Raw genomic sequence first — 27,848 nt, 5'->3', positions numbered from 1 at the left:
ACTTACTACACCGATTATAGTTCCAACCGGTATAAAAAATTACACATTTTACACCAAGTATGACCTTAACCGGTATAAAAAGTGATTTATTATTTTTTTATGAAACATTCGTTTATGCTTCTTACCACATACCAAACCTGTATATAATTACCCAAAACATCCAGAAAACAAATCTCATTCAATCTAATATTTACTTGAAATAGAATCTATTGTTTATATGAAATATAATACTACTCCAAAACGAATATAAGTCATAAAACACCTAACATCATCTTATATACTGTATGTAATAACCCAAAACATCCAGAAAACAAATCTCATTCAATCTAATATATACATGAAATAGAATCTAATGTTTATATAAAATATAATACTACTCCAAAACAAATTACTATATAAGTCATAAAACACCTAACATCATCTTATATAAACACTTAAAAGAAACGAAGCCCACTGCTCACGAACTTCCTTCAAGACTCCTTGATCCATTGGAGATGTGTCATTGAAAATCTACACAATGAATAGTTGAGTCAACAATCTTTTAGTGATAAATACTTAAGATGTGATTTATAAATTGTACATATTACCATATCCCATGAGTCAACAATGTTTGCGGATATGATTCTATGCATGTGCCTCATGGTATAATATCCACACTCATAGCTTCCCGGTTGACGTGAGCACTACAAGTTAAATTCATATAATGTCATAAATTTGATAATTGTATTTCAACAGTTTGAAGATTAACTACTTACAGTTGGCGCAATGAACTGCAACTTCTTTCTAGAAGTGATTTGTTGTCCCTGCAACCTAGAATGAGCCTCAACCGCTCTGTAAAATTTAATGTATATTGAAATTTTGCCTAATATGGAACTTAGTAAAATTAAATTATATAACACAAAAAATAAGTTAATAAAAAAAACTTACGCTTGTAAAGTACTTTTAATTTTCAGAGTGTTAGGCTTCTTCTGTAATGAACACAAAAGAACCACAACAAACTTCTGAGGAAGAATTACCAACAACTGCCAATGACCCCTACAAATTCAAATACCATTATATACAATTAAGTTCTACATAAATATAATTTAATGTATAAAAGACATTCTTACTGCTGCAAATAAGGCGCTAAGTACACTTCTTTTTTCCCAACATCAAATGCCTCTAATAGGTACTTTTGAACCTCTTCACTTTTATTCCCAACACCTTGAATGGCAATAGGATCAATAAATCCATATATGTGATCATTCTTCTTCTCAGTGCATCTACGATGTAAATACCTTAAACATTGAAAATAAATAATATAAGAATAACATATTGAATATATTCAAACTTCATAAAAGTAATAAAAGTTTACTTACAACAACCAAAGTTGTATTACTGATATACATAACATATCAGTGCTAGAGAGAACTTCAAAAATATCCTTTTGACATATAAAAAAAGGGGTGTTGAAGGTCCTATTTGTGGCTTGGGGAGGCATTTCTAATTGTATAGGTTGCAAGGCGATAGTCGCTACCATTGCACCAAGTCGTTCTAGAATTGTCTGTTGTGGTAATGATTCATTCACATCTTCCTTTTCTTGTACTCTAATCTGCTATACATATTTAAAGTATTAAATAACATTAGTATACACCGATGTAAATAAATGCATAATTAAAACAAGTAAGGACAATTACCTCCTTTGCAATTACTTTTGCTAATCTAACTGGCCAAAGGATAAAATTTCCAGGGGCCTGCCCCACTGTCTTAACCTCTTGAGTGGGCACTGGGACTGGAGCAGTAGCATCTCGAACATCTACAACCACTACTCTCATCATATCATCTGCAATGGTTGCATGGTGTATTGTTGACCCCAATGCATACATTTTACCTAAGGTAACCAAATAATATTTGTAAAATAAATAAGACAATATAGTTAGGCTAAAACAAATACATGCAAAACAATATAATTAGACAAATTACCTAAAGCCACCAAGGACTGCAGGAGATCATCAATGAACAACTCGTAATCTGCATCACCAATGAGAGAAGCCTCTTCAAGAGGAACATCACAACTCCCCTTTGTGCTTACACAAATAATAGAAGGTTGTTGATGAGGATTACAAGGCTGGGCTGAGGGAGAGGCTAACTCTGCTCTCATGTCTGATAACAATTGTGCCTTCATATCAAAGTACTCTTTCTTCATCTCCTTCTTAATCTCCTCCCTAATTTCCTCCCTCATTTGTTCTCTCATTTCTTCTTTGATGGACATGATAACTTCCTCATTGATATTTACTTTATTATGATTAGCTGATGGAGGACCAAAGAATTGACGGATGCCTACAAATTTTCCAACACCACGAACACGTCCAGGATGCTCTAGACGACCAATGGCAACTGCCAATATGTCCTCACGCCCCTGTGGAATGAATGATCCTTGTGTGCTTTGCTCGACCAGTTCATCCTACAACACAAAAACTTTAAGTTAAGATTAAAAAAAATATATTAATACACATCTAAAAATAAATTAGTTTGAGTTTCTTACAGTACGCCTAGCTACGCTTTCTGTTTCTACAGATATGTAATCCCCTGTTGGTTTTTGACGAGCTCTTTTCCATTTATCATGACGAGGAGGATGAGTAACAGTAGTCCCACTGGAATTAGAGGCAGATGCCTCTTTCATCATCTTCTGCTCCAATTTATCATAACCCCCACGAGACAATCTATGGGGGTGGACATTCTTTCTTGCTATCTCTTGTGCAGCTTTCCTCTTAGCCTATGAGCACCAAAGTATAAAGAATGATTTATTTTAGCAATATGTTCAATTAAATAGTTAAACCTACATATAATATGAATTTACCTAAAAGACAGGATTTAATCACCTTTCCTTAAAAGCCTGCCATGTGTCTTCATCAAGGAACGAATACTTCTCACAAGGGTTTTTATCACTTAAGGGACCATAGATATAACGACTTGTAAGGTCCGTCTTAAAACCCTTCCATCGTTCCCCAGCAAATGAAATCCATTTCGTCCTCAACAGATTACTATTTGGGACATCATATGTGACCTGTATAATAAGAATGGATTACATATGTTAAATATCAGTTATATGTACGTAATAAATTATATAAGTTAAGATTTCATACTTGGACACTTAGCCAAATCTGATTCTTTACTGTCTCTGGAACATGGTCCCAATCATCTATAAGAATGGATGACTTGCTCCTACCAAGCAAGGCCACATAGCTGGTGAATTTTGTGCTATTATCTCTCAAAGCTTTACCAGTTTGCATATCAAATTGGATAGGCAATCTTTGATCCGCACTACGACTGACTGTTAACTCCCTCAACCTAGTTCCACGCCTACCATTTTTTTTGGTACATGTATGAATCTTGTCCCCACCTTGTGAAGGTGGAAGGTCACCAAATGGTGTGTCACCGGGCATTTCCCTATTCAAATAAATAATTGTTAGTGAAAATTAATAAATAATTTCTATTTAACATTTACATGCATCAATTAGTCTCTAGCTAAGTCAGCCACAAACTCAATACAGTGAATCATCAACAAAAGTAATGAAACTCGGGTATTCCCTCAAACTGATAATAAATCAAGTCAATAACTTTTCTTTTCAATTTCACAAACTAAACTTAATCTCTGTGCCAGATTGTAGCTGCATTAGCAAAAAACTGTTCAGTAACCGGGGAGAGTTGTGACTATATAGGTCAAAAAGTAAGTGCCAAATAAGCATGACAGATGATTCTTCAAAATGAATTATAAAGAAGTACTGCTAACATTTTTACGTATCAATTTAGACATTTATAAAAATGTTACTAGAACATTTTGTTAGGGGAAGATGTAGAAAGGCAAGTAAAAAAGTTTAAAACTAGAACATATAAGCATAAGTAAATGAACAGGTTTTGAACTGTTAGCAAAGGATAAAAATTTTGCTATTGAAGTGATTTGTACACAAGTCCAAGGCTAAAAACACATTGGTAATTGACATCATGCACAGGTGTAGATCATGATGTCGTTGAAAATTTTATTTTGAGAAATAAATAGATGAAATTGAATGACAAAAGGATACATAATGAACAATAGACTTATAATATCAATTTCAAAATTTACATTGGATGTAACAGAGGAATCAAGACAAGAAAAATGATTAGAGTTGTGTACTTACTATCAACTGGGATCTAATGTGCTTAAGAGATGAAAAGTCTTTATTTGGATGGATTCTGGAAACTTCAATGAAAACAATTTAATAAACGAAGATAAAAGTACATTTCAATTATCAGCAAAAGAAAAACCATCTGCAAGAGAATCGAAAAGAGAATAAGAGAAACAAATAAGGATATGTTAGAGGGTGTGGGAGTGTTTATTTTTGTTTTAACTCGTACTCTCAATTTTGATAAGCATGCATACAATGATACAAATGCATGGCAAAACTTAATCATGAGAAGCTTAGTAAAAACAGTAATGGTGAGTTAGGGCATGATTATGCTCTTCGGTCTTCTTCCGTACTCAACCTGGTGAAAATTTTAGTCTAGACATTGAAACATCTTAAGCCCTGTTTTGGGTGATTGTGAGTTTTCAGTTCAACTGCAATTTTCAAAACAAAATGCATTTAGCCAAAATGGAGCTGGAATAATTTTTCACTTAATTTTGAAACACATACACTATCATCATTATTGCTACTACTACTATCGCTATTTCTGCCAAAACAATCATCGTCTCTACTACTAATATTGTCTTTGTTTCGAGACTTACAACTGAAAACAGTGCTGAAAAACTAAAATCCATTCTGAATGAGGCCATAGGACATTCGTTCAAATTTTAAAAGAACTTTGCCGGTGACTTTTCCAAACTTTGTGGGTCCACACCACAATACCACCTTCACTTTTGACATTGTGCCTCTAACTTTTGCTTTTTTCAACAACCACAGTTGTCGCTACACCCACATCATATACAAACACATATATTACATCTGTTCTTTAAGATAACTCGCACAATATGTGACACATATTATATAAAATATGACATACTTATTACATTACTAGCATCTACATCAAAATTTATAATCAATATAAATATCAATACATAGTGTTAAATGTGAATTTTATAATTTATATTTATATTTATATTTATATTTATATTTATATTGTATACATATTTTATAGAAATCAGTTGGATTTCTTTTGCATTTGGGAGATGGATTTCAAGTTTTCTTATGTTTAATAAATTTAGGTTAAGTATCCTAGAAGTTGGAAATGGGACAATGGTACTTCAATTTTTGTGAATGAAAAACTCTATTGATAGCTTTAAAAAAGGAAACTTTGTGCTTTAAAAAAAGAAAGATTTTGTAATGAATGCTATTATGAAATAAAGTTAGGTGTCTCGTCTTTCCTCGGTCATGACTTTTGGAGGAAAACTGGGCGATTCCAAGGCTGTTATGTGCGTTTAATTGAATGGTAAAGTAGGATAAAAGTTGAAATTGGGGCCATCATACGTTGATTTTTATGCAAATATTAGAACTTTACATACGCAAATGAAAATACTTTTTGCTTTCTTAACATTATCATCAGCTTTATGTAATAAAAAATAAGAGCTGCATGTAAGGTTGTGTGAAAAGAAGAACTATTATTTATATACAGGATATTGAATCCACATAAAATGGAATTAATGGTGGAAAAACAACCTTGTATAAATTTTTGTACACAATATAACTAATATTAAAACGAAACATGTTTGTAATATATGTACTTTAAAACATACTCTATTATGTTTTATGTATAAAAGACAAAACTGTCGGGAAACAAGAAAAGAGTTAACTGGTGAATAAAAAAAGATGATTGCATCATCATCAGCCATGAAAGAAAATATGAGAAACATGACATCCCATGTTTTGCCAAACTATCTGTGCTGGAAAATTTGTCTCCCAGAATATGTGTTCCTCAGAAATTATAAACCTCTGATTTCATCAACTAGCTAGAGCATATATATATATATATATATATATATATATATATATATATATATATATATATATATATCTATATCTTTATCTTAGGGCTAAACCACATAATCTTAGTTGAACTCATATTATCTACCTACCTACCTTCCTATTTATCTATCTGCTATCTATATATTCACATAAAAAATTGATATGCAACTTTAAGGTTTTAAAGAATATTCACGTAATCATATAGAAAAAGTAGAATATAAAAGTTACCTGAAAGCAATGGATATTAGGTTATCTTGTTTGTAATGGCTTCAGATCAAAACTTTGAACCTACCCACCTATGAAGAATATGAAAGAAATAAAGATGAAGTGAACCACATGAATTGTAGTTTTTAAAACAATGAACAAGAAGGGATAAAATGTACCAATTAACTTGAACTGAGAAAGATGAAGAGCGTGAAGAAAAGCCGCACACAAGTTTATGAGCACATAAATAAATGGGTCAAGTTAGAATGTTCTCCCATAACCCTTCATTGTGGTCATCACGTACGACATGAACATCATCTACTTCATTGTCGACATTCAAGGTCGGCATATTTGATGAGAAGGATGGAGTTTCGCTAATATCAAGTATCAATTCATCAATGTAATCAGTATAATGTATGGTTCTGCCTTGGAGAACCACTGACCATCTTTTGTTAGCGGGATCAGTGACATAAAACACTTGTTTTGCTTGAGATGCCATGATGAATGGCTCTTTAGTATAACCTTCCTTTTCTAGGTCAACCAAGGTAAAACCTAGATCATCAGTCTTCACGCCAGTATTACCATCAACCCACTTACATTTAAAAATAGGTACTCTGAAACTTATGTAATCTATTACCCAAATATCTTCAATTACACCAAAGTAGCACATTGAGGCCATAATCGGATATTTATCCTTTGAACTTGAGAAATGCATTGATTTAGCTACAACCATTACTCCACTATTATGTGTGGTGCTTTTTTCATCTTCGTCTTTTGTATGAAATGTATAATTGTTTATATCATACCCACTCCAGCATAAGACATCATAGTTTGGCTCACTTGCTAGCCAATTTAATGTATCAGAAGTTGTATTGTCATTTTGAACCTGTTGTTTGAACCACTTCAAAAAAGTTTTGTTGTGCTCATTAATGACCCACTTTTGAGACATTCGTAGATTATTTCTCTTCACAATATCTTTATGAGAACTTAAATAGGGGATGACTTCTTTAGTGTTATTCAATATATATAAATGTGCTTGGAGAACTTCATCCCTACTCAGAGTTATAACTTTTGCACTTCGAGTACCCTTACCAGCACCTCTTTCATGGTAACGAGACTTCGGTACCCCTATAGCTTCAACTTGTGATAAGTAGTCTGTACAGAACTCAATAGCTTCCTCTGCAATATATCTTTCAACAATTGATGCTTCTGGACGATATTGGTTCTTTACATACCCTTTTAATATCTTCATGTATCATTCAATAGGGTACATCCATCGTAAGAATACTGGACCACAAATTCTAACTTCTCGGACTAAATGAATAATTAGATGGACCATAATATCAAAGAATGATGGAGGAAAATACATCTCCAACTGACACAATATGAGTACAACCTCATCTTCTAACTGATCCAACTTCTCAATATCGATAACCTTACTACATATTGCATTAAAAAAGAAGCATAATCTTGTTAAGGTATATCTAACATTCTTAGGCAATATGCCTCGAATAGCCACTGGTAGAAGTTGTTGCATTAATACATGACAATCATGAGATTTTAACCCAAGTAATTTTAGATCTTTCATGGATACAAGTCTTTTAAAATTGGAAGAGTAACCTAGTGGAACTTTCACACCTTGTAAAATCTCACAAAAACTTCTCTTCTCTTGTTTAGACAATGTGTGACATGCTGGAGGCAAGTATGTTCGCTTACCATGTGATTGTGGAGCTAATTGTTCTCTTATACCCATTTCAACTAAGTCCAAACGAGCATTTAGACCATCTTTCGTCTTGCCTTGAATATTGAGGAGTGTTCCGATAATACTATCACACACATTTTTCTCTACATGCATAACATCTATACAATGTCTCACATCAAGCACCCTCCAATATGGGAGATCAAAGAAAATTGATCTTTTCTTCCACATGTTGCTTGAAGTGCCTTTATTTTTCATCTTTCCAAACACATCCCCAATGTCTTTCACACGCTCATATACTTGTGATCCACTTAAAACCATTGGAGCTAATTCATTTTCTTGACACCCATTAAATGCTTTCTTCAATTTACGATATGGATGGTTTGTACTAAGAAATCTTCTATGTCCAAGGTATACTATTTTCCTTCCATGTTGTAGTTGATGGTGACATGTGCCTTCTTCACATATAGGGCATGCTTTGTGACACTTAGTGCTATATCCACTTAAATTACCATATGCTAGAAAGTCATTGATTGTACAAAATAACATGGCATGCAACTTGAATGAATCACTAGTGTACCCATCAAACATATCAACACCCTCCTCCTATAACATCTTCAAACCTTCAACTAATGGGGTTAAATAAATATCAATGTCGTTTCCTGGTTGTCTTGGACCTGAGATCATCAAGGATAACATAACATATTTGCGTTTCATGCACAACCAAGGAGGTAAATTGTAAATCACTAATAGAACAGGCCATGAACTATGTTTACTGCTCAAGTTACCATATGGATTCATTCCATCTGTAGCAAGTCCAAATCTAATGTTCCTTGAATCATTGGAGAAATTTGGGAACATGGAATCAATTTTCTTCCATTGCAAACCATCTGCCGGATGTCTCAAATGGCCATCTGTTGTACGTCCATCTACATGCCATCTCATGAGTTTTGCATCATTTGCATTGCTGAATAAACGTTTCAACCGTGGAACTATAGGAAGATACTACAAAACTTTCGCCGGAGGACCCTTACTATCAGATTCAAACTCACTATGTTTCTGTTTGTATCGTGACACCGCACATCGTGGACATTGATGTAACATGGCTAACTCCTTCCTGTACAAGACACAATCGTTTGGGCATGCATGAATTTTTTGATACTCCATACCCATCGGACACAATATCTTCTTCGCATCATAATTGCGTGTTGGCAACGTGTTACCTTTAGGAAGCATGTCACTCAACAACTCAAGTAATTCCGTGAAGCTTTTATCAGTCCACCCATTTCTTGCCTTCACATTGAACAATTTTAATACCGCTGACAATCGAGTATACTTAGTGCATTCTGCGTACAGAGGTTTTTCTGCGTCATTGCACAAATTGTCATACACATTTGCACGTTGAAAGGAATCATGTCCAATATCACGAATCATTTCCTCCATTCGATCATCCATCTCTAGATCAACTTCTTCTACTTCAGACACATCTACACTTGGCATGTATATTAATTCACCATGCCATATCCACTTTGTGTAGCTCTTTAAGAAACCATCACAAAGAACATGCTCCCGAATAACGTTAGTTGGCAGTTTTCTCTCATTCAAACAATTAACACACGGGCAGTAGAATTTTCCATTATTATCCGGAACATTCATATTTGCAAATTCAAGAAATTCTTCTACTCCGTTCTCATATTCATTTGTTGTGCGTAAAAAATTTATCCAACTCCGGTCCATTGTTGTGTGTATAAATTAACACCACTACTTTTGGTTAGAGCTCAGAAACAGCCAAACACGTAGTCCAATCTGTGAACTCAACATTACCATCATTTAATATAACATAACAACTCATTTGACTACATCACTACATCATTATACAAAATAGGGCAGAAAATCATGTAGTAAACAATTCTATAGAAGAAACAAGCAGTCTCTGCCAGAAACAAAGAACTACGACATCAAACACAAGGTAGCACACTAACAATTATATCAACAGCCGAATATTGCTTCATGAAACATAAACTACGAATATGTGCAACCAGTTGCGAATTGCAAAATATAGCAAAAAGCATCATCATGGGCATATAGTTAGAATCTGGACTCTTTCTTTTTTGCATGCATGCTTATTTATTCAGACATGTGATTTTTTCCCTCTAATAACCAGCACTGATATAGCTGAATTGTGATTAAATTTTTCTGGTTGTGCAGTACAACTCCTGAGTAATTCCTTAATCAACTATGTCTCATGTTTTTAGAAAATGTTCTCTTTTTTTTCATCTAAGTCCAATATTTAAGATCTGCATTAATGCAATCACCGAAGTCATCTGTTGCCTAAATTAGATTACTACTAACATTAGATTATTGATTCAGCCTGACTTGGTGATTACAAATTCACTTGTAGATGACATGTAAAGCATTGAACAATCTTCTAGTTTGTAACAATTAATTGAATACAAATGTTATGTTAATTATATATACAATAACCATATTAAAAGATATAAACAATAACCATATTAAAAGATATAAACAAGTAGGAGATGCAGTAGCAAACATTTTGTATACATAGAAGATCGATATTACCTATCCAGAAGTCTTCCCAAGAAAGAAAACCTTTGCAAAACAAAAACAAAAGTGTTTCTACAAGAGCTCCCAAATCTTTGTCAGATATGCTTTTAAAGCTGACAACAACCCCTGCCATATTTAAAAGTTAATGAAATAAAGCTTCAGAATTTCTCATAACAAGCTTCCTAATAATGCAATCATAAAATATATGGAATCTGCCTGCATGTTAAATTTAACAAGATTGGAAATATCAATTAAGAAATGCACCAACCAACAGTTATGATACATAAAATATATGAAGCCATTTCAAATTTTGGTAAGATGAAGCCATTCATAAAAATACATGTCAGTTATGATACTTGAACGTTCTTCTGTAAGAAGACTTATGTCAACTAAAAGACTAATAATAGTTCAATATTAGTATATGACCTTTCTTTACACGTTATAAGATAAAGAGGGTTTGATTTTGAAATTGGTGTATGGTAAACACGTGTTGGAAGAAAGAAAATACCACATGGAAATGAAACTGTGTTAAAATTTTGTAGGATGAGATAGTAGTAGCAGAATTTTCTTCTCTAAGAAATTATTATCAAGGCATCCACACAAGCAATGGTGTTGATAATTAAGATAAAAGGAAATCTAAGAAGTATGAATAAAAAACTTAACAATTAACGAACACTTGAATAAGAGTGTCATACTATATAATTCTACATTCGTCACAAGACCTCTTCCCTTCCTAACAAAATGACATGGTACATAAACATGCATCAATCCAAATTAAATACAGAGACTAATTTTCTCAACTTGGCCATCTGAAAGATTGAACTAAGCTCAATGCTAGATAACTGACACTCTTAAAAAGACATTAATAAGAATTTCTATGATACATCCCCATGTTAAGAAAGGACATTGATGCAATTACAAGAAAGCAAGTGTTGAACCCTTTATCGCGTTCAGATTCAAACAAAATCTGAGGTTACCCCCTAATGTGGTATAGGGTCAACCAAGGTATCAATCCAAGAAAACATGAGTCAAGTAGTTGATTGTATAAGTCTTTCAGAGAATGAAATGCAAAGATTGTGGGGTTTTTAAAATAAGAAAGTGTAAATGACAATTAAAACTAAAATGGCTATCCTAAAGCATGACATATAGGCACAAAGAACTACGCTATAAACAATATCAGAAAAAACACATGAATGCAAAGTTAAAATGCATGACAACAAAGTGAGTAATGTGCAAAATTCAATGAGAATGAATTAGATTGGCAAGAATTGACTAATGAAATCAAACACCTTTTTCATGATGAAAGTAAACAAATATTATTTTTAATCACAAAGAACGGAACAAAAGCAATGTTGTGATTCTTATCTTAGTGGTACATTTGTCTGCAATGAAAAGGGTGGGTCCAAAATCCCCGACCCTTGGGGAACCCAAATTTGATCATTTCTTATTATCAACTTCTCCATTTCTCTTCTTCTTACTTTTGACTTACGTTCTTTATCTTTTATAATATTTTTAGTATTGATTAGAGATACAAACAATACGAAGATAAGGGGATTCTCCAAAAGACCCAAAATAATTCCAACATATCAACATCATTCACACCCTAAACTAATCATAACATAATTACTCATAAAAATCATTACAATTACGAGTTGGATTCTGCATAGATAAAGACATTCAAATTTCAATCAATCAAACTAATTTGCAGCTCCACTTATGATCTTTCACTATATACATAATCAAATTTAAAATATTTCGTAACAAACAATTAGTACACTTCAATTAATTATGTGATGGAACTGTTTTCTTTTTAAATATTTAATCAAGGGTTTAATCTCAAAATCTGTATCTATACAAAAGAATATTTAGCAGTAGAAGTCCGCTTCTTAGTTAGATTTTAATGTCTTGAAAAATTATGGTTGACTAAGAAATTGGAAGAAATTGGTTTAAAGAAAAAAAAGTAATTAAATATTTTTCTCATTATCATATTATAAAGCTTTTCTCTTTAAAAATTTATTTTAGTTCATTATAAGCATTAAAACATCCATTCTTCTATGATTTGTTATTATTTATAAGGCTAACGTAATATTTAAATCAATACAAAAGTAAAATACATTTAAATCAATACAAAAGTAAAATACGTATAACATAAATTAAGATATATGTACATCATTTAATAAAAAATAAATTTATTACCTATACAAACGCATATTTTTATATACTATACCTATAAAAAAATTAGTTTATATAACAGCAAAGAAGAATGACACGAGCCCAGGTATCAGATAGGAAAAGCTGCCACTACTTTAACATCAAAAAAGAAACCTAGTGCAATGGCCACACTTTTTGTTTAGGACAATGCATTTCAATTATCAGTTCTAAAGAATTGCTTTTAGGTCCTCCAAGTTTTGGAAAAAACACACTCCTTTTGGCTCTGGCAGGAAAGCTTGATCCAGATCTTAAGGTGAAAAAAGAATTCCACTTTTCTTCATTGGCTTTCTATTTCAATTGGTTATGTCCAACTCAAGTGTTGATTTATTCTACAGGTTTCTCGGAGAGTGACTTATAATGGGCATGAGATGAATGAATTTGTACCCCAGAGAACTTCTGCCTATATTAGTCAGCATGATGTTCATATAGGAGTAAAAACTGCTTAGGGGAAAATCATTTCAGTTATTGAATTTTGTTAAACTCTCACAGTCCAGGGATATTATAAAGGCTATGATTAAATAAAAATTCACTGAATTTATATTGTGATGAACAAGTTGCCTTTTCATGTTCCTGACTTCTGGTGATACCAGGCAAAAGCATCTAAAAGCCAGGAAGCAAATCAAATGATGACAGAATATGTACTTAAGTTGATATAACTCCTACTTCAAAAATACATTCTTAACAGCTCCCAAGAATTTGTTTATTTGTTATTTACAGATCTTGGGGCTGGAAATATGTGTTGATATTGTGGTGGGGATGAAATGTTGCGAGGTATATTTGGTGGACAAAGGAAGCGTGTTACTATAGGTGGTGATCCAAATTATCTATGCAAGTTATTCCAATTCAGTTTCTGCATTCTATATTCATATTTTTGCATGCATTATAGACTCTCCATGCTTTCAGACAAATTAAAATTGACCCTAAGAATGTCTAATTTATAAAACTAGTTGGTCATCACATCAAAGGAATGTGAGGCATGTACTGATTTAGTGTAAGTTTGTTGCCAACTGAAAGTGGATTAGGCTAAAATACAATGATAATTACAATCTGAAGCACAGACTCAATTTTAAGGTGTTCATTGCAGATAGATACGCTAAAAGAAAATTGATTAGTTTTAATGGAAGCATTGTGTGAAAAGATTACTACCAAGTAATGTAAATTGACTAAGTTTAATGACTTGAATCAATTGTAAGCACAAATAACAAATGAACACTCAAGTTTAAATAAGAGCAAGAAAGTACAGAGACAAAATTCATGAAGGGATTAACGAGAACTAAAAGCTAACCTTGACCGTTTTCACTCCAACATCGATCACACTTAACTCCTGTAAAGGAACAAACCTACCAATTTCACTCATTCAACAAAACAACAGTAATGCGTGGTTAGGGTTCAAATGTTGACCTTCAAAAGGAGAAAAGAGATGGACAGTGAGGGCGACACAGACTAGGAGTGACTTCGTAGGCGACTTCGCACCAGTGATGCTAGCAGACGAAGAGCACAGAAACAACACGCGACGGTGACGGAGACTTCGTAGGCGACTTCGCACGGTGGCGGCGACTTCGCGCACGGTGACGGCACTTCGCACGGTGGTAGCGGCTTCGCACGGTGGCGGCGAGTTCGCACAGTGACGGTGGGTGTCGGGAACGGTGACGACACTTCGCATGGTGGTAGCGGCTTCGCACGGTGGCGGCAAGTTCACACAGTGACGGTGGGTGTCGGGAAGTGGGAGCGACAAAACAATCAACTACGTTGGAAACGAAGAGCCATGTTAAGGAAAAGAAATTATCGAAAGAAATGGGAAATGGGAAACATATTGTGCCGGTTACAAGGTCAACGAGTATAGTATCTCTTTCAAAAATTAAAAAAAATAATATATATTTTTATATATACGAAATTTATACCAATTTTAGTTATACCGGTATAAAAGTCTTTTTCAATATTACAAAAATGCCATCGCATTAATTTTTATACCGGTTGAAAGTATAATTGGCATAAAAAATCTCATATTATTTACAAAATTCTTATCCGCCTCTTATTTTATACCTGATGGATTTGAACAGGTATAATAATGTAGGTATAAAAAGCTTATTTTGCACTAGTGATTAGATAGAATATATCGAAATATTATTCTACAAGATGAAAATAAACAATAAATAAAAATATTAAAAAACTAACAAATGTGTGTTTTAGAAATAATTTGAGAGACTATCGAAAGAAATCGTACAAAGGAAATCAAATGTATAATTAAGGTATGATAAAATGAAAAATACCTTAGAGAACTAATTATTAAATTATGTTTGAAGTGGTTAAAATTAAATAGAAATATCATTAGTGACCAAAAAATTTGTCATTAAATTACAAATAAATTAGTAATTAAATTGGTCACTAAATCAAGTACCGATTCCATCATTGAATCGGTCACTAATTTAGTCATTGATTTAGACAATAAATCAACTACTACCACCAATGACGAAAAATAGTGACTGATATGGGTTACTGACTAAATCAGTCACCATTTCATTTTTTTCTTGTAGTGAATTATCATATACTATTCCTAAATATCATTATATATATATATATATATATAATTTTAACCACTTCAAACAAAATTTAAAGTGAAAAAATTACATTATGATTAATAATGAGTTATAAAATAAAAAATAATTAGATAGAATATATCGAAATATTATTCTACATGATGAAAATAAAAACAATAAATCAAAATATTAAAAAACTAACAAATGTGTGTTTTAGAAATAATTTGAGAGACTATCGAAAAAAATCACACAAAGAAAATCAAATGTATAACTAAGGTATGATAAGACGAAAAATATCTTAGAGAACTAAGAAAACTTTTCAAATATCAACATATATACTTAATGGTTGAAAAATAACAAAAATTATTTTAATGAAACAAAAGAGTTCTTCAAATTAAACAAAAATTAATAATAATAATAAGTAAAGAATTTTTTCATATTAGCTTATATTGAGAGTATAAACATTCTCATGTGAAAGGAAAATTTATAATAAATAAAAATATTAAAAATAATATAAATATTCAAATGTGAGGCATAATTTTTTTTATTAACATACATCATTTTAACATAATTACATAAAGGTTATGATAAGATAAAAAATATATTGGAGATGAGAATGAGTTTCATGACAAATGAAATAATTAAAAAAAAAGAAAAAAAAAATATATATATATATATAGGGGTTACTTGATTAATTGTGAATGTTTTAATAATTTAAACGAGAATGGAGATATGGCGGGGACGGGTATTATGGCGGGTATATGTACATCCCCATACCCATCCCCATACCCAACTGAAAAAGTTGGGGATTCCCCATACCCATACCCATACCCAGTCAATGCGGGGATTCCCCATCAAAATGGGGACGGGTTTATTTGCCATCTCTAATGACAAGTACCACTAGTACTTTTTCTATCAATTTTACAACCACCATAATCAGCATCAGAATATCCTATTAAGCTAGGGGAAGCTCCTGATGAATACCAAAGACCAAAATAAACAATTCCTTTTAAATATTTTAAAATTCTTTTTATTACAATAAGATGTGATTCTTTGGGATTAGCCTAAAATCTAGCACATACACACACATCTTGCATAATATTATGCCTATTTATAGTAAGATATAACAGAGAACCTATCATACCTCTAAATATGGTTTGATTAACTTTCATACCTGATTCATCTTTATCCAAATAACAGGATGTTCCCATAGAAGTACTTGTTTCCTTAGTAGTATCCATTCCAAATTTATTAAGTACCTCTTTATAGTACTTAGACTGTGAAATGAAGATTCCATTTTCCATTTGCTTAATTTGCAATCCAAGGAAGAATGTCAATTCTCCCATCATTGACATTTTAAACTCTCCCTGCATTATACTTGTAAATCCTTCACACAGAGAATTATCAATAGAACCAAAAATTATGTCATCTACATAAATTTGATCCAGCAAAATATGTCATCCTACTCTTTTGATAAACAAAGTTAAATCAATTTTTCCTCTTTCAAAATTATTTTCTAACAAAAACGTGTTTAATCGTTCATACCGAGATCTAGGTACTTGTTTTAATCCATTAAGTGTTTTCTTTAATTTATGAATGTGATTAGGAAATTTATAATCCTCAAAGTGAATCCTGAGTTCTGTGTTGAAATTGATACTTGGAATTGACTATTTGTATATAACTCTATATGATTGGCAAGGTGATTATATGTTTTGGATTGTATTAATTGATGAATGGTATGAATCTTGGTATAATTGGGGGTTAGGGTTCATGATGGGATTGGGGATGAAGATGCATGATTTTGTGTATGAATGACGTTCTATTATAATATTCTCAAACTGAATAAGCATGAACTTTATAAGCTTGAGTGAACACCGAAGGAAGGCCAAATTGCATGTTAGAACTGACAAAATTTGCGCAAGTGCAGGAAAATCTGGGATTTTTCCAGAATTTGCACGCACCAACTAGCGGTATGTAATCTGCTACCAGGCGACACATCAGTGCGTTCTGCATTGTGATTTTGTTATGCGTTGGGTGTTTTGGGTGAATTATCTGGCATATATTATGCTTAAAATTGATTAATTAGGCAGAGGGTGTGGAAATGACACAATTGCATGTAAGATAATTAGTTATATGTATGAATACATAGTAGTTGGGATTAAATGAATGTAAAAGAAATGATTTTCCTTGATTGGGATGTTGTCCAGTACCTGTTTGGAGACTGTCTGTATGTGTAAACTGTGATGTTGGTATAAGTTAAACGTGGTAGGTATTATTTGGTAAAATGATGAGTGCATAGTAGATTGTATCATAATTGATTTAGGGCATGACCTTAGTTGTAAAACCATGAATGTGTGCATTGTGATTCAGTCATAAGATTATGACTAGATAATTGTAATTGTGTTATTAATTTTGTGTTGAGTGATTGGGGTTCATTAGAACCTGCCAAAAGTGCCAAAACCAGTAGCACTTACGCTACTGGTGTGTCACTTGGCAATGTGGGACAAGCTGCCAAGCGATAGGGACCCAAAACATTGGCAATGGTCATTGGACTCGCGTGGCGCCTGGTGGAAGGGGAGGTTCCGCCAAGCAAAAGTGGTCTGGCAGAGGCATTGGAAGGCGTGTGGCGCATGACGGCATGTGGGTTCCGCTAGACGGTTTGGAACCAATTTTTGCCAGGCAATGCAAGTGATGTGCTAGGCGGTTCTAGGTGCAAAATTGGACTGCGAAGAGGATTCTACACAACTTTGGATGGAGGCCTTGAGGTGATGATTTGTTGGGGGCCCAGTTACGAGTGTAGCTTGTATTGTGGTAACACATGGTCACTTAAGGTTGTAGCTTGGTGGTTTTGAAAGTCTAGTGGAGTGTGCAAGATTGTGGCTCGAAGGGATGGGTTTCGAAAGATTGCCCTCCTCGGTCTTACCCGACGAGTTTGGTAGTCTTGGAACAAATACGAGTTGTGGTTCGTATTGGGGAACTCCACTTGGTGTTGCAGATTGTGGTCGTGACAAGATCATTCCCACGTGTGGACTATAGGTGGTGGCCTATAGTCGGAGGGACGAGTAGACACTCGTGGCAGCAATTATCGACCAATGTAATCATCAAAGGATGGAGAATCAAGAGGCGTCCAGAGGAAGATGTGAAAGTTTGGGTCTGAGGTTTGAGTGTAGCAGAAATGTTAGGGGTTTTAAATTTTTATTATAATGTACCTTGTAATGTATTTTTATTTTGAACTCACCCTATTTGTGTGTGTTTAGCATGATCATGTAACTCGTTACATGGGAGCAAATTTTGATGCAGGTGAGCACGTGGATACTTAGAGCCGGAGTGGGACCAGCATGGGAATTTTTACATGGAATTATTTTTGTGGATTTTATGGATTATTTTTGTAATCAGTTACTATGAATCATTTTATATTTGTAAGCATTGAACGCATTTATGGATTTTATCTTTTGGCACTTATAAACTAAAGCTTGAATTTTCTCGCGTTTTTGGGAAAGTACTTCATTAATAAATGCAATTTATTAATATTTCTATTATTTTAATTCTAAATAAGTAATATCCGACTAGGACGTTACACTACTGTGAAACAAAAGCCACTGTCATACAGAAATTAGACAAATTCCTAGTAGTTACCCCTTTGATATATCTCCAATAATGTTGTCTAAAGACAATCCTCTTAGTGACTTCTAGCTTTTAGCAAGATCTTCAGGTTGAGGCAATGGGTTCTCATTTAAATACATTTCATTAAGAGCCTCTTTAATATATTCTTCGTCACATGCCTTTATCTTACTTGACTCAAGAGGGTTCTCCCAAAGTCCAAAATTTCATAAAAAACACAACATGCATAGATTCTTCTACATTTAAAGCTCTTCTATTAAAAACTCTATATGTTTTACTAGTTAGTGAATATCCTAAGAAAATAGCTTCATCTGCTTTAGAGTCAAATTTTCCTAAGTTTTCTTTTCCATTGTTTAACACAACATTTGCATCCAAAAAAATTTAAATGAGCAACATTAAGCTTTCCACCTTTAAACAACTCATAATGGGTAATTTTTAAGATGGGTCTAACGAGCATTCTATTCAATACATAACACACAATGCTCACAACATCAACCCAAAAATATTTAGGAACTTCATATTCGTTCAACATTGTTTGAGCTAGTTCCTCTACAGATCTATTTTTCCTTTCTACAATTCAATTTTGTTGAGGAGTTCTAAATGCAGAAAAATTATGCATAATTCCATTTTCTTCACAAAAATTATCAAATAATTTGTTTTGAAATTCCCTTCCATGATCACTTCTCAAAACTTTAATTTTTAAATCCTTCTCATTTTGAATCATCTTTACAAATTTTTTAAAGGCTTTAAAAGCTATACTTCTTAATGTGAGAAAGAAAGTCCAAGTAAATCTTGAGTAATCATCAACAATAACAAAAGCATAATAATTCCCCTTAAAGATTTTTATCCTAGAAGGACCAAACAAATCCATATACAAAAGTTCTAATGGCTTTGAAGTAGAAATAACATTTTTTGAATGAGAAGATGATTTTACGTTTTTCCTTTTTGACAGGCAACACATAATTTATCTTTTTCAAACTTTATTTTTGGCAAACCAATTACTATCTCCTTAGAAATTAACTTGTTTAGATTTTGCATGTGAATATGAGCAACTTGTTTATGCCACAACCATGGATTTTCTTCTTTAGCAACTAAACAAGTTATATTGTTGGATGATGCATTATCAAGATCTATCAAGTAAATATTATTATGTCTCATACCTTTTAAGGCGATTTCCTTAGAGTTCTTTTGATGAATGGTGCAGTAGTCACTTTCAAAGATGACTTTGAGTCCTTTATCACATAGTTGACTTATATTGAGGAGATTGTGTTTTAATCTTTCAACAAATAGCACATCTTTGACTCCAAGGTATCTCCTCCACCAGCATCGCCAGTTCCAAGTATCTTACCCTTGTTGTTATCCCCATATATAATAAATCCTTGTTCCTTTCTTTTAAAGTTCTTAAACTTCCTCTTATCTCAAGTCATGTGCCTTGAACAACCACTGTCAAGATACCACATTGATTTTCTGGAGTTAGAAGTCATCTTCAAAATAAGGAAGCAATTTCTTTAGGTCCCCAACAACTTCTTTGGGTCCTTGGAGTTAGAGAATTAAAACAATTATTTAGCAATAGGCACCCAAGCATACTTCCCATTTGGAACACCAAAATGTTTGATATTGCATTTATTTGATGTAGGACCCTTTTTCATGCAATAAAAACAAGTAGCAGTACATGCATTCATAGAGTAAGTGGTTCATTTTTCTACCCATACTCTGCGAGTTCTTTTATAATTATTTTTATTATTAGGAGCATACCTGTTTCTATTTGGATTCTTTTTCTTAAAAACATGTTTTTCACAAGTTTTATTTTCTAATGCATCTTCAAGTTGTTTTTCTAAAATATTTAAATTAAACATATAACTTTTGTAAGATGCATATTTAACAATTTCAGTTTCTTTATTTTCTAAAATTGAAATTTTATTTTTTAAAATTTCTTCTTCAAGAGAGATTTTTCAAATTTACTTTGTAACTCTTTAAAATCGGATTTTAATTTCCTGTGAGTAGTATCTAATTTACTAGATTTAACAAAAAATTGTTGAAATGGATCATATAAATCAATCATTTTCATTGCAAGTAGAGCTTACCTCACTGTCAGAAAGATCATGATCAGCCATCAAGCAGAATTTTGCTTCTTCCGCATCAGATTCACTAGAGCTTGATGTACTTGAGGCATTATCCTCCCATGCTATGTATGCCTTTTTCTTGAAAAATTTTCTACCCTTCTTTTCTTCACATTTCTTTGAATTTGGGTAATCTGCCTTGACATGTCCAGCTTCTCCACATGTCAGATAAAAAGATCTTAAGTTTACTTGTTAATCTCTTTAAGTAAAGAGATTAACTTAATCACTATAAAAATCAGAGTACAATCATATTAAAAAGAGTAAGGAAAAGAAAATAGCTCTCTTGAAGACACAAGAGATGAAGAAATACTTCCTCTTAATCACACAGAAAACAGACCAACTTTCCTAACAACAATAACAACACCCAATCTCCCGAAAACCCCTTTAGGAAAAGTTATCGCTCCACTCACACTATGTTTTTCAAAGCTATTTTAAGAACACTCAGAGAAACTCTTTCAATCACAACACTAGAACTCTAGTTCTTAAAAAGGTAAGTTTACAAGTGAAAACAAGTTCTATTTAAAGCCATTGGAAATCTGGGTCCAGTAGCTAAAAAGACAAATCCAAAACTGTCAAGGATAATTGATTATCACTTATGATAATTGATTATTCTAGTGCGCTTTCTAAAAACAAAAGTTTGAGCAGATAATCTAGTATCCAGGGAGATAATTAATTATTCTAGTGGGTTTTTGAAAATTGAACACAACTTAAGATAATCGATTCCTAAGTGATAATCGATTATCACAATGAATTTTACAAAAATAAAAGGATCCATAAATATTAAGAGCATGCTATTGATTCTATTTTACTCTAAACTACTTTAAAACATATTTAACTTATTTACAAGATGAATTTAAACATAAAAACACTTGTCTTCAGATTATTTTCCAATTGGCTTGAGATTCCTTGTCATCATCAAAGTCTTGTTTAACTTTAAGTCTTTCTTTTGCCAACGAGTTTAATAAAGTTTTGTTCGACAAACTTTGACAAACAACCATTTTTGGTAACAAAAAAACATTAAAAACTTTTGACAAGCAACCATTTTTTGTAATTTTTATAAAAAAATAAAAAAGTATTCTATCTAGTAACTTTATCAACTTTGTCAAACAAAATGTTTGTCAAAAATAAATTTTGTTTCTAGTTTACCCCTTAGTTAAAATTAAATACTTTTTTTTCTCTCTAACTGACTCCACCCCAAGTTTCTTTTCCTACATATGTCGACATCTAGTGCATTGTTTTCTTCTACGGATGTCGACATCAATACTTTTTTATGGCTTATATCTACTATGTGATGATGCATTCACTATTAGTTATTTCTCCCTTAATTGTAACGTGAGTAAACTAAATAAAAACCAAATTACCTTATTAATAAGAATTCAGATGTTATTTGCATTTGAGTTAAAGAGTGTTTAACAGTTTTTTGTATAACAAGCAAAATTAGACTATGCAGATGCAACATAGAGGAAAGGAGCAAGTTTAGGGGAAAATAAAATAAAATAATGTAAATATGATTTTGGTCCTTTAGTATTCCATGAAAATTGAAATTAATTCATATTTGAAACTTTGGATCACTTTAGTCCTCCATCTTTATAAATGTGTGAATTTAGTCTTTCTTACCAAATTTTGTTAAATTTATTTAATATTTCAAACACGTTTCTTCGCTAACATTAAAGTGGAAATATGTTCAAACGATGTAAACAACCCAAATGCAATTTTGAAATGATGTTTGAAATATTAAATAAACTTAATTAGATTTGATTAAAAGAACTAACTTCACATATTTCTAAAGTTGAGAGAGTAAATTAGGTCAAAGTTTTGACGAAGAACTAATTTCAATTTTCACTAAAAATTAATTAACCAAAAACTTATTAACCCATAAAATAAGTACAGATATGTTGAGAAGAGAAGAAAATCCTTAAGTTATGGCTGACTATTCATCTTTTATTTATAGAAACTCCTAATGAAGAAGGAAAAAATGGAGGCAGAGAATTTTCACCATTGAAATCACAGGTTTCTCTTGGTCCTGATAAGTTCTTGATTGTGGTCGACCACAAATACAAGAAACTGAAAAATAATAAAAACCATGGTGCCGGGAACTCTTATATACTGTGGTGAGCATCCAATTAACAACAATATAATAACTTTCTGTTTCTATGAAACTTCTCCACATTAAGCTCAATGACGTGTGGTCATAACAAGTTAATGCTCCATGTATTCTCATAAAGGGCAATCCTATAACATTGCCAATGACTATAATATACATTGTTTATCCTTATTAATTTTCTCCTTTATTTATTATATGCACAAACTATTCAAGTCTATTTATATTTTTAACATTTATCAGGAATGCTAAAATGATTAAAAAGTGTTAAGGACCAAAGAGCTCCTGTCCAAAAATTTAGTTCATGTAAATCTCAACGCTGAACTACTTAAACATTTAACCCAAAAAAGTTCATTACTAGACTCCCAATAGCCATTATTTTACGCAATGATTCCCATTACTTATATACAATACAAGTTGTGTAAGGCACAGCTTGATAGTTCTAATTAGCACAAAATTTGAATAATCCACTGTTTGTTCCAACCAATCACCATGTTGAACGAGGTGGATTCAGACTTTGTTTTTCCACAATTGCCACAATATCTCTTTAAACCAGACAAATACATCAGAATGACACCACGGACTGTGGATGAGTTGAAGATTGCAGCTGAGATAGTGCAGTATCACTTTCTTCGTTCTCGTCAAAAGGCATTGATTTTCCACATGCATCCTTCCTGAGAATCAAAACAAGAAATTGGTACGATGTTATAAATTATAATTAATTACTTAAAAGAAAATAACAAGCCGATTATTAATTGCTCATACAAGTGAATATATATAGTTCAAGCAAAAAGCAAACCTTAAATAGGAATGCATACCTTTGAGTGATGACACTCTCCTCAGATAATGCCTTTTCCAACCTCTCTTCAAATGGCGTTGCATGCCAATTCACTTTCTGATCCTGAAAAACAATCAGTAAACATTAGATGTAGATGCAACATAGAGAGAGAAAAAATTCGCCTAGGAAATAATGATTAGAAAAGTCATACTTCTTTATACTTATTGGTTGAATTTGGTATGCCGTTACCATCCCACCACTTAGGAGGAGGAGCTTGAGAATCCTCATTCTCGTTCCAGTGAGCTGCAACCATCCCAATGATAGGCCTGTCGACAGGTGTTTTCCGGACATGATTATAAGCAATCTGCATTCTCCTGTTTCTCTCTTCCAGAATGACAGCCGCAGGCTTCAACCAAGAAGATAAGCTTTCCACTTTACATTCATCTTCACAAGAAATTTTCTTCAACCCTTTATCAGGTGTTGAAGTTGTAATATCAGAACGTTCAACTGAATCTTGGGTATGACCATCTTCCTCAAGTATCTTCTGAGAGACTTCATCCTCAGGGTTGTTAATTGGATACACAAACTGGGACTTAAGCCTAGGCCTAACATTTGGCAAGTCTTCTTTTGTTGTAGGGTAGACAGTTCCAGGAGTTTGCATTTCGTCAGATAGCTTCATTGGGGTGGGATAAAGTGATGGTTTATAGGCACTCTCATTGTTGGTGGAATCTGACAAGTCACAGGACGATAAATCAGCACCACATTCAAAACGTACAGACTTGTTTCTCTTGGTGTATGTGGTTGATGGCCAAGGTGAAACAGAAGCTGTATTTTCATTCTTATCCAAACTGTGAAGACTCCCTGTTCTAATTCCTCCCGTAGAATCAAGGGAGGTACATTGACTGCTTTGAGCATTGGAGATACAGCTGTAAATTAAACGAAATTCACATACAGTGAGGTTCTATGTAATTTTCAGGTATGACCCACAACAGGTGTACATTCAATGAAAATCTCAAAAAAGTTCGTTGAATGAAATCTAAGATAAAATGAGATCAACATATTTTATAGCGAATCTTAATAAAGAACAAATTTTAATTTCGTGAGACCGTTTAATAATAATGGCCTGCAGCGTCTGTTGACAAGGCGGCCTTCCCATTGTTCCAAGAGTGAGGAACAGAATATCCACCTCCCATGAAATTGACTAAAATGTTACTTGCTCACACCCATAATACAACATTCCCATTAAAAAAGTCTAAAATGGAAAAAATGAGAATCAATTTCATCATTTTTTGAGACCCTTATTAACAGACAAATTTTCTTATATGTTTTAATGGTTAAGAACTGCAGTTGATTCCCATTGCCTTAAGAGTAAGGAGCAGAATATCCACTATGACACGACAAAAACATCAACATTAATTATTATTCAACATCGGCATGAAAATGATTCAATAAAAAGACACAATAACCTGCTTGGCGTTTGCTCAAAATAACTAGTTCTCTTCTCCCCTTCCTCACAACATTTTACAGGAGTTGAGGGATTGAAAGGTCGACTCTCATGGTGGACTTTCTCAAAAGGGATCCTAGCCCCAGCTTTGAGAAACTTGGCCTGCAGAACAAGTTGATCCAATCGTATAAACAAATTTTACAAAGCGTATATAATAATGCACCCATCTAATGTACAAAAAACAAAATACGAAGAAACTTAAAAACACAGTTCACTCAAGATACAACGAATTTAACCAGTAAGAATTCAGAAACAAATTTACAGTAAAATTCTACTAAGACTGTTATTTTTCCGCCAGTAAGGCAGTGGTCATCTTAGCTGATCTAGTGGCTAATATGACAATGATTCATGTGCCTGAAACTGCATATATTAGCAAGTATATATGAAGGGGATAACTAGTTATATCAGGATTACATCATGAAACTAATATAATGATATTGTAACATCATCATTGTCAGAAAATTGTTACGTTCATCACAAATATAATCAAGGGCATTGACCAAAAGAGAACAAACCCAATAATATCCACTATTTTTTCATTGAATAAATTCATTTTGGTTTATAGTGGAAAAGGCACAAAAATACAATAACAAAATAGAAGAACAGCAAAGCTCAGTGTGTGTGACAGCAATGTTTCTTTCGTTATATATAATTAGACATGAACAAGGGTTCAAAACTTCAAAATTACTAAATCCCTTAGTAAAATATCAAGACCATAAGAAGGTTTTCATAAGTCACCTTGCTATGAAAATCTTGAAGTAGAAGAAATAAATCTTGCTAAAATGCCATGGTGACTAGCAGTATGACACACTAACCACGGTTACCAAAGGAACTATGTCAAGCATTTCAGGCTATTCCACAAGTTAGAGCTGGCACTACCTACCACAAACATAACTATACTGAAATCAATGTTAAACCTCATTTCACTTCAAACTAAAACTACAGATTTTTAAGTTTACTTTGTGGCATCAGCAATTCAATTATCCATGTTAAAACCTCAATAAAAACATGGTAAAATCAATAGAACACACAAAGAAGTTAGGATGCAATTGAATAAAATAATTCCCTGTGTTTAAGTTCCTCCCAGTTCCTTCACAAAGTTGAAAAAGCCAGCCTTGGCTTCTAATTCTCATCATTTTCAAATAGTTTTTGAGAATCTCTGCTTAAGTTATAATTTAATTGTATATAGGCTTTTGTGACAAACACTTACGTGCTTCCTTCACCTTGTTCTCAATGCACTTCATTCATCTATAAAATAAATTGCATATAAAGCTCCAAAAAATCACCATCACAGACAGTATATAAATGGTTCTCAGTTAAAACAAAATCAAACACCTCCCCTTTCCCTCACAAACATTAACAAAATGTTCCAACACTGGAAAACTCCAAATTTCAAAAGACAACAAACAAAACTAGAAAACTAATAATCACATCGCGCAACAAACAATCGCAGGTATATCAACAGTAACGAAAGAAACACACCTCATTGTCACCTTTCTGAGATCGCACTTCAAAATCCCTCACATCATCACGCACAACAGAGTCTTCTCTCTCTTTTCAAAATAAAAATCACAGAATTGGTAAACACATTCAGAACAGAAAGAAAAATAAAATTAAGAATACAAAACTAAAATTCACCTTCACAGAGAAACAAAGTGGACAACTGATTTCGAGAGACCGCAACATCCTGGTAGACACAACAAAATAAAAACCTCAAACAGCGAAAAACAACAACAACAACAACAACAAATTAGAACTAAAACTACACAAAACTCTCACAAAATCAGAAGAATTACTCAACGACGGTTTGAGCTTTGCTTCTGCAAAGCGAACAAAGCAGCAGAAAATCGAAATCAAAAACAAAAATTACAAAATTACAAAAACAGTAGCGAACAGTGGTTAGTTACGTCGGGTTTGTGTTTGCCGGAAAGAGAAGAAGGCACTGTGGTGGTTGTGGCGGCGGCCGAGTCGCGAGCTCTGAAGCAAGCGAAGAAGCACCCCATAGCGGAGGTTCGGGAGAAGGATCAGAAAACGAACCTCGGTGTCGAACCTAAACAACAACAGCAGCAACACTACTCAGAGCGTGTCATTGAAGAGGACTCGGAGCAGGTAAGGGAACGTTACATTTTTATTTTTATTATTTATTATTATTTTTATTTTATTTCTTAAAAATAAAAAGTGAGAGAGTGTGTAAGAAGAGTAGAGTGAGGTGCGAGTGCGAACTCGATTTTGAAATTTGAACTAACGAAGGGGGAGGGAATGAATGAACGCGTGCACTGTGTGATCCACGCGTTGAGAGATTTCGCGTGGCGGGAACTCGCTTGGTTATGCGAACACGTGGCTCGAGTGGCGCGTGTGATGGGGTTGCGAGTGGGATAAGGTATGAGAGTGATGAATGTTTGTGTTTTTAGTGTCTGTGTATTAAATAAGAATGTTCTTTGGAAGGAAATTGTAATCATTTTAATCAACATGGAATCTCCCAGGTAGATTTGCTAATTGGGGTTACTGGTAACGTAATTTTAAGGGT

The 27,848-nt window shown here is 33.1% G+C and overlaps 3 protein-coding genes across 3 annotated transcripts; all 3 read right to left on the bottom strand.

The window, feature by feature from the left end:
- Positions 1–349: 349 nt before the first annotated feature.
- Positions 350–7,182, bottom strand: LOC114189029. The gene is made up of 13 exons (XM_028077726.1): positions 6,365–7,182; positions 6,210–6,277; positions 3,126–3,429; positions 2,862–3,046; positions 2,525–2,755; positions 1,963–2,443; positions 1,677–1,870; positions 1,359–1,594; positions 1,110–1,277; positions 928–1,035; positions 756–831; positions 588–683; positions 350–510 (listed from the first exon to the last, which is right to left on the bottom strand). Exons 5-13 carry the CDS (start codon positions 2,663–2,665, stop codon positions 418–420), a joined length of 1,593 nt encoding a protein of 530 aa, XP_027933527.1. The 5' UTR covers positions 2,666–2,755; positions 2,862–3,046; positions 3,126–3,429; positions 6,210–6,277; positions 6,365–7,182; the 3' UTR covers positions 350–417.
- LOC114188448 lies at positions 6,442–9,621 on the bottom strand. The gene is made up of 5 exons (XM_028077026.1): positions 8,894–9,621; positions 8,673–8,851; positions 8,508–8,561; positions 7,582–8,402; positions 6,442–7,431 (listed from the first exon to the last, which is right to left on the bottom strand). Exons 1-5 carry the CDS (start codon positions 9,619–9,621, stop codon positions 6,442–6,444), a joined length of 2,772 nt encoding a protein of 923 aa, XP_027932827.1.
- Positions 9,622–23,327: 13,706 nt separating this feature from the next.
- On the bottom strand, positions 23,328–27,510 carry LOC114187112 (protein JASON-like). Its single transcript, XM_028075246.1, has 7 exons — positions 27,229–27,510; positions 26,960–27,008; positions 26,804–26,874; positions 25,284–25,423; positions 24,029–24,743; positions 23,858–23,940; positions 23,328–23,713 (listed from the first exon to the last, which is right to left on the bottom strand). Exons 1-7 carry the CDS (start codon positions 27,322–27,324, stop codon positions 23,605–23,607), a joined length of 1,263 nt encoding a protein of 420 aa, XP_027931047.1. The 5' UTR covers positions 27,325–27,510; the 3' UTR covers positions 23,328–23,604.
- Positions 27,511–27,848: the final 338 nt, after the last annotated feature.

Source organism: Vigna unguiculata, chromosome 6 (genome assembly GCF_004118075.2).
Source record: "Vigna unguiculata cultivar IT97K-499-35 chromosome 6, ASM411807v1, whole genome shotgun sequence".
Lineage (NCBI taxonomy): Eukaryota > Viridiplantae > Streptophyta > Magnoliopsida > Fabales > Fabaceae > Vigna > Vigna unguiculata.
The sequence above is the reverse complement of the archived record's forward strand: the minus strand, read 5'-3'. Positions and strand labels throughout refer to the sequence as shown.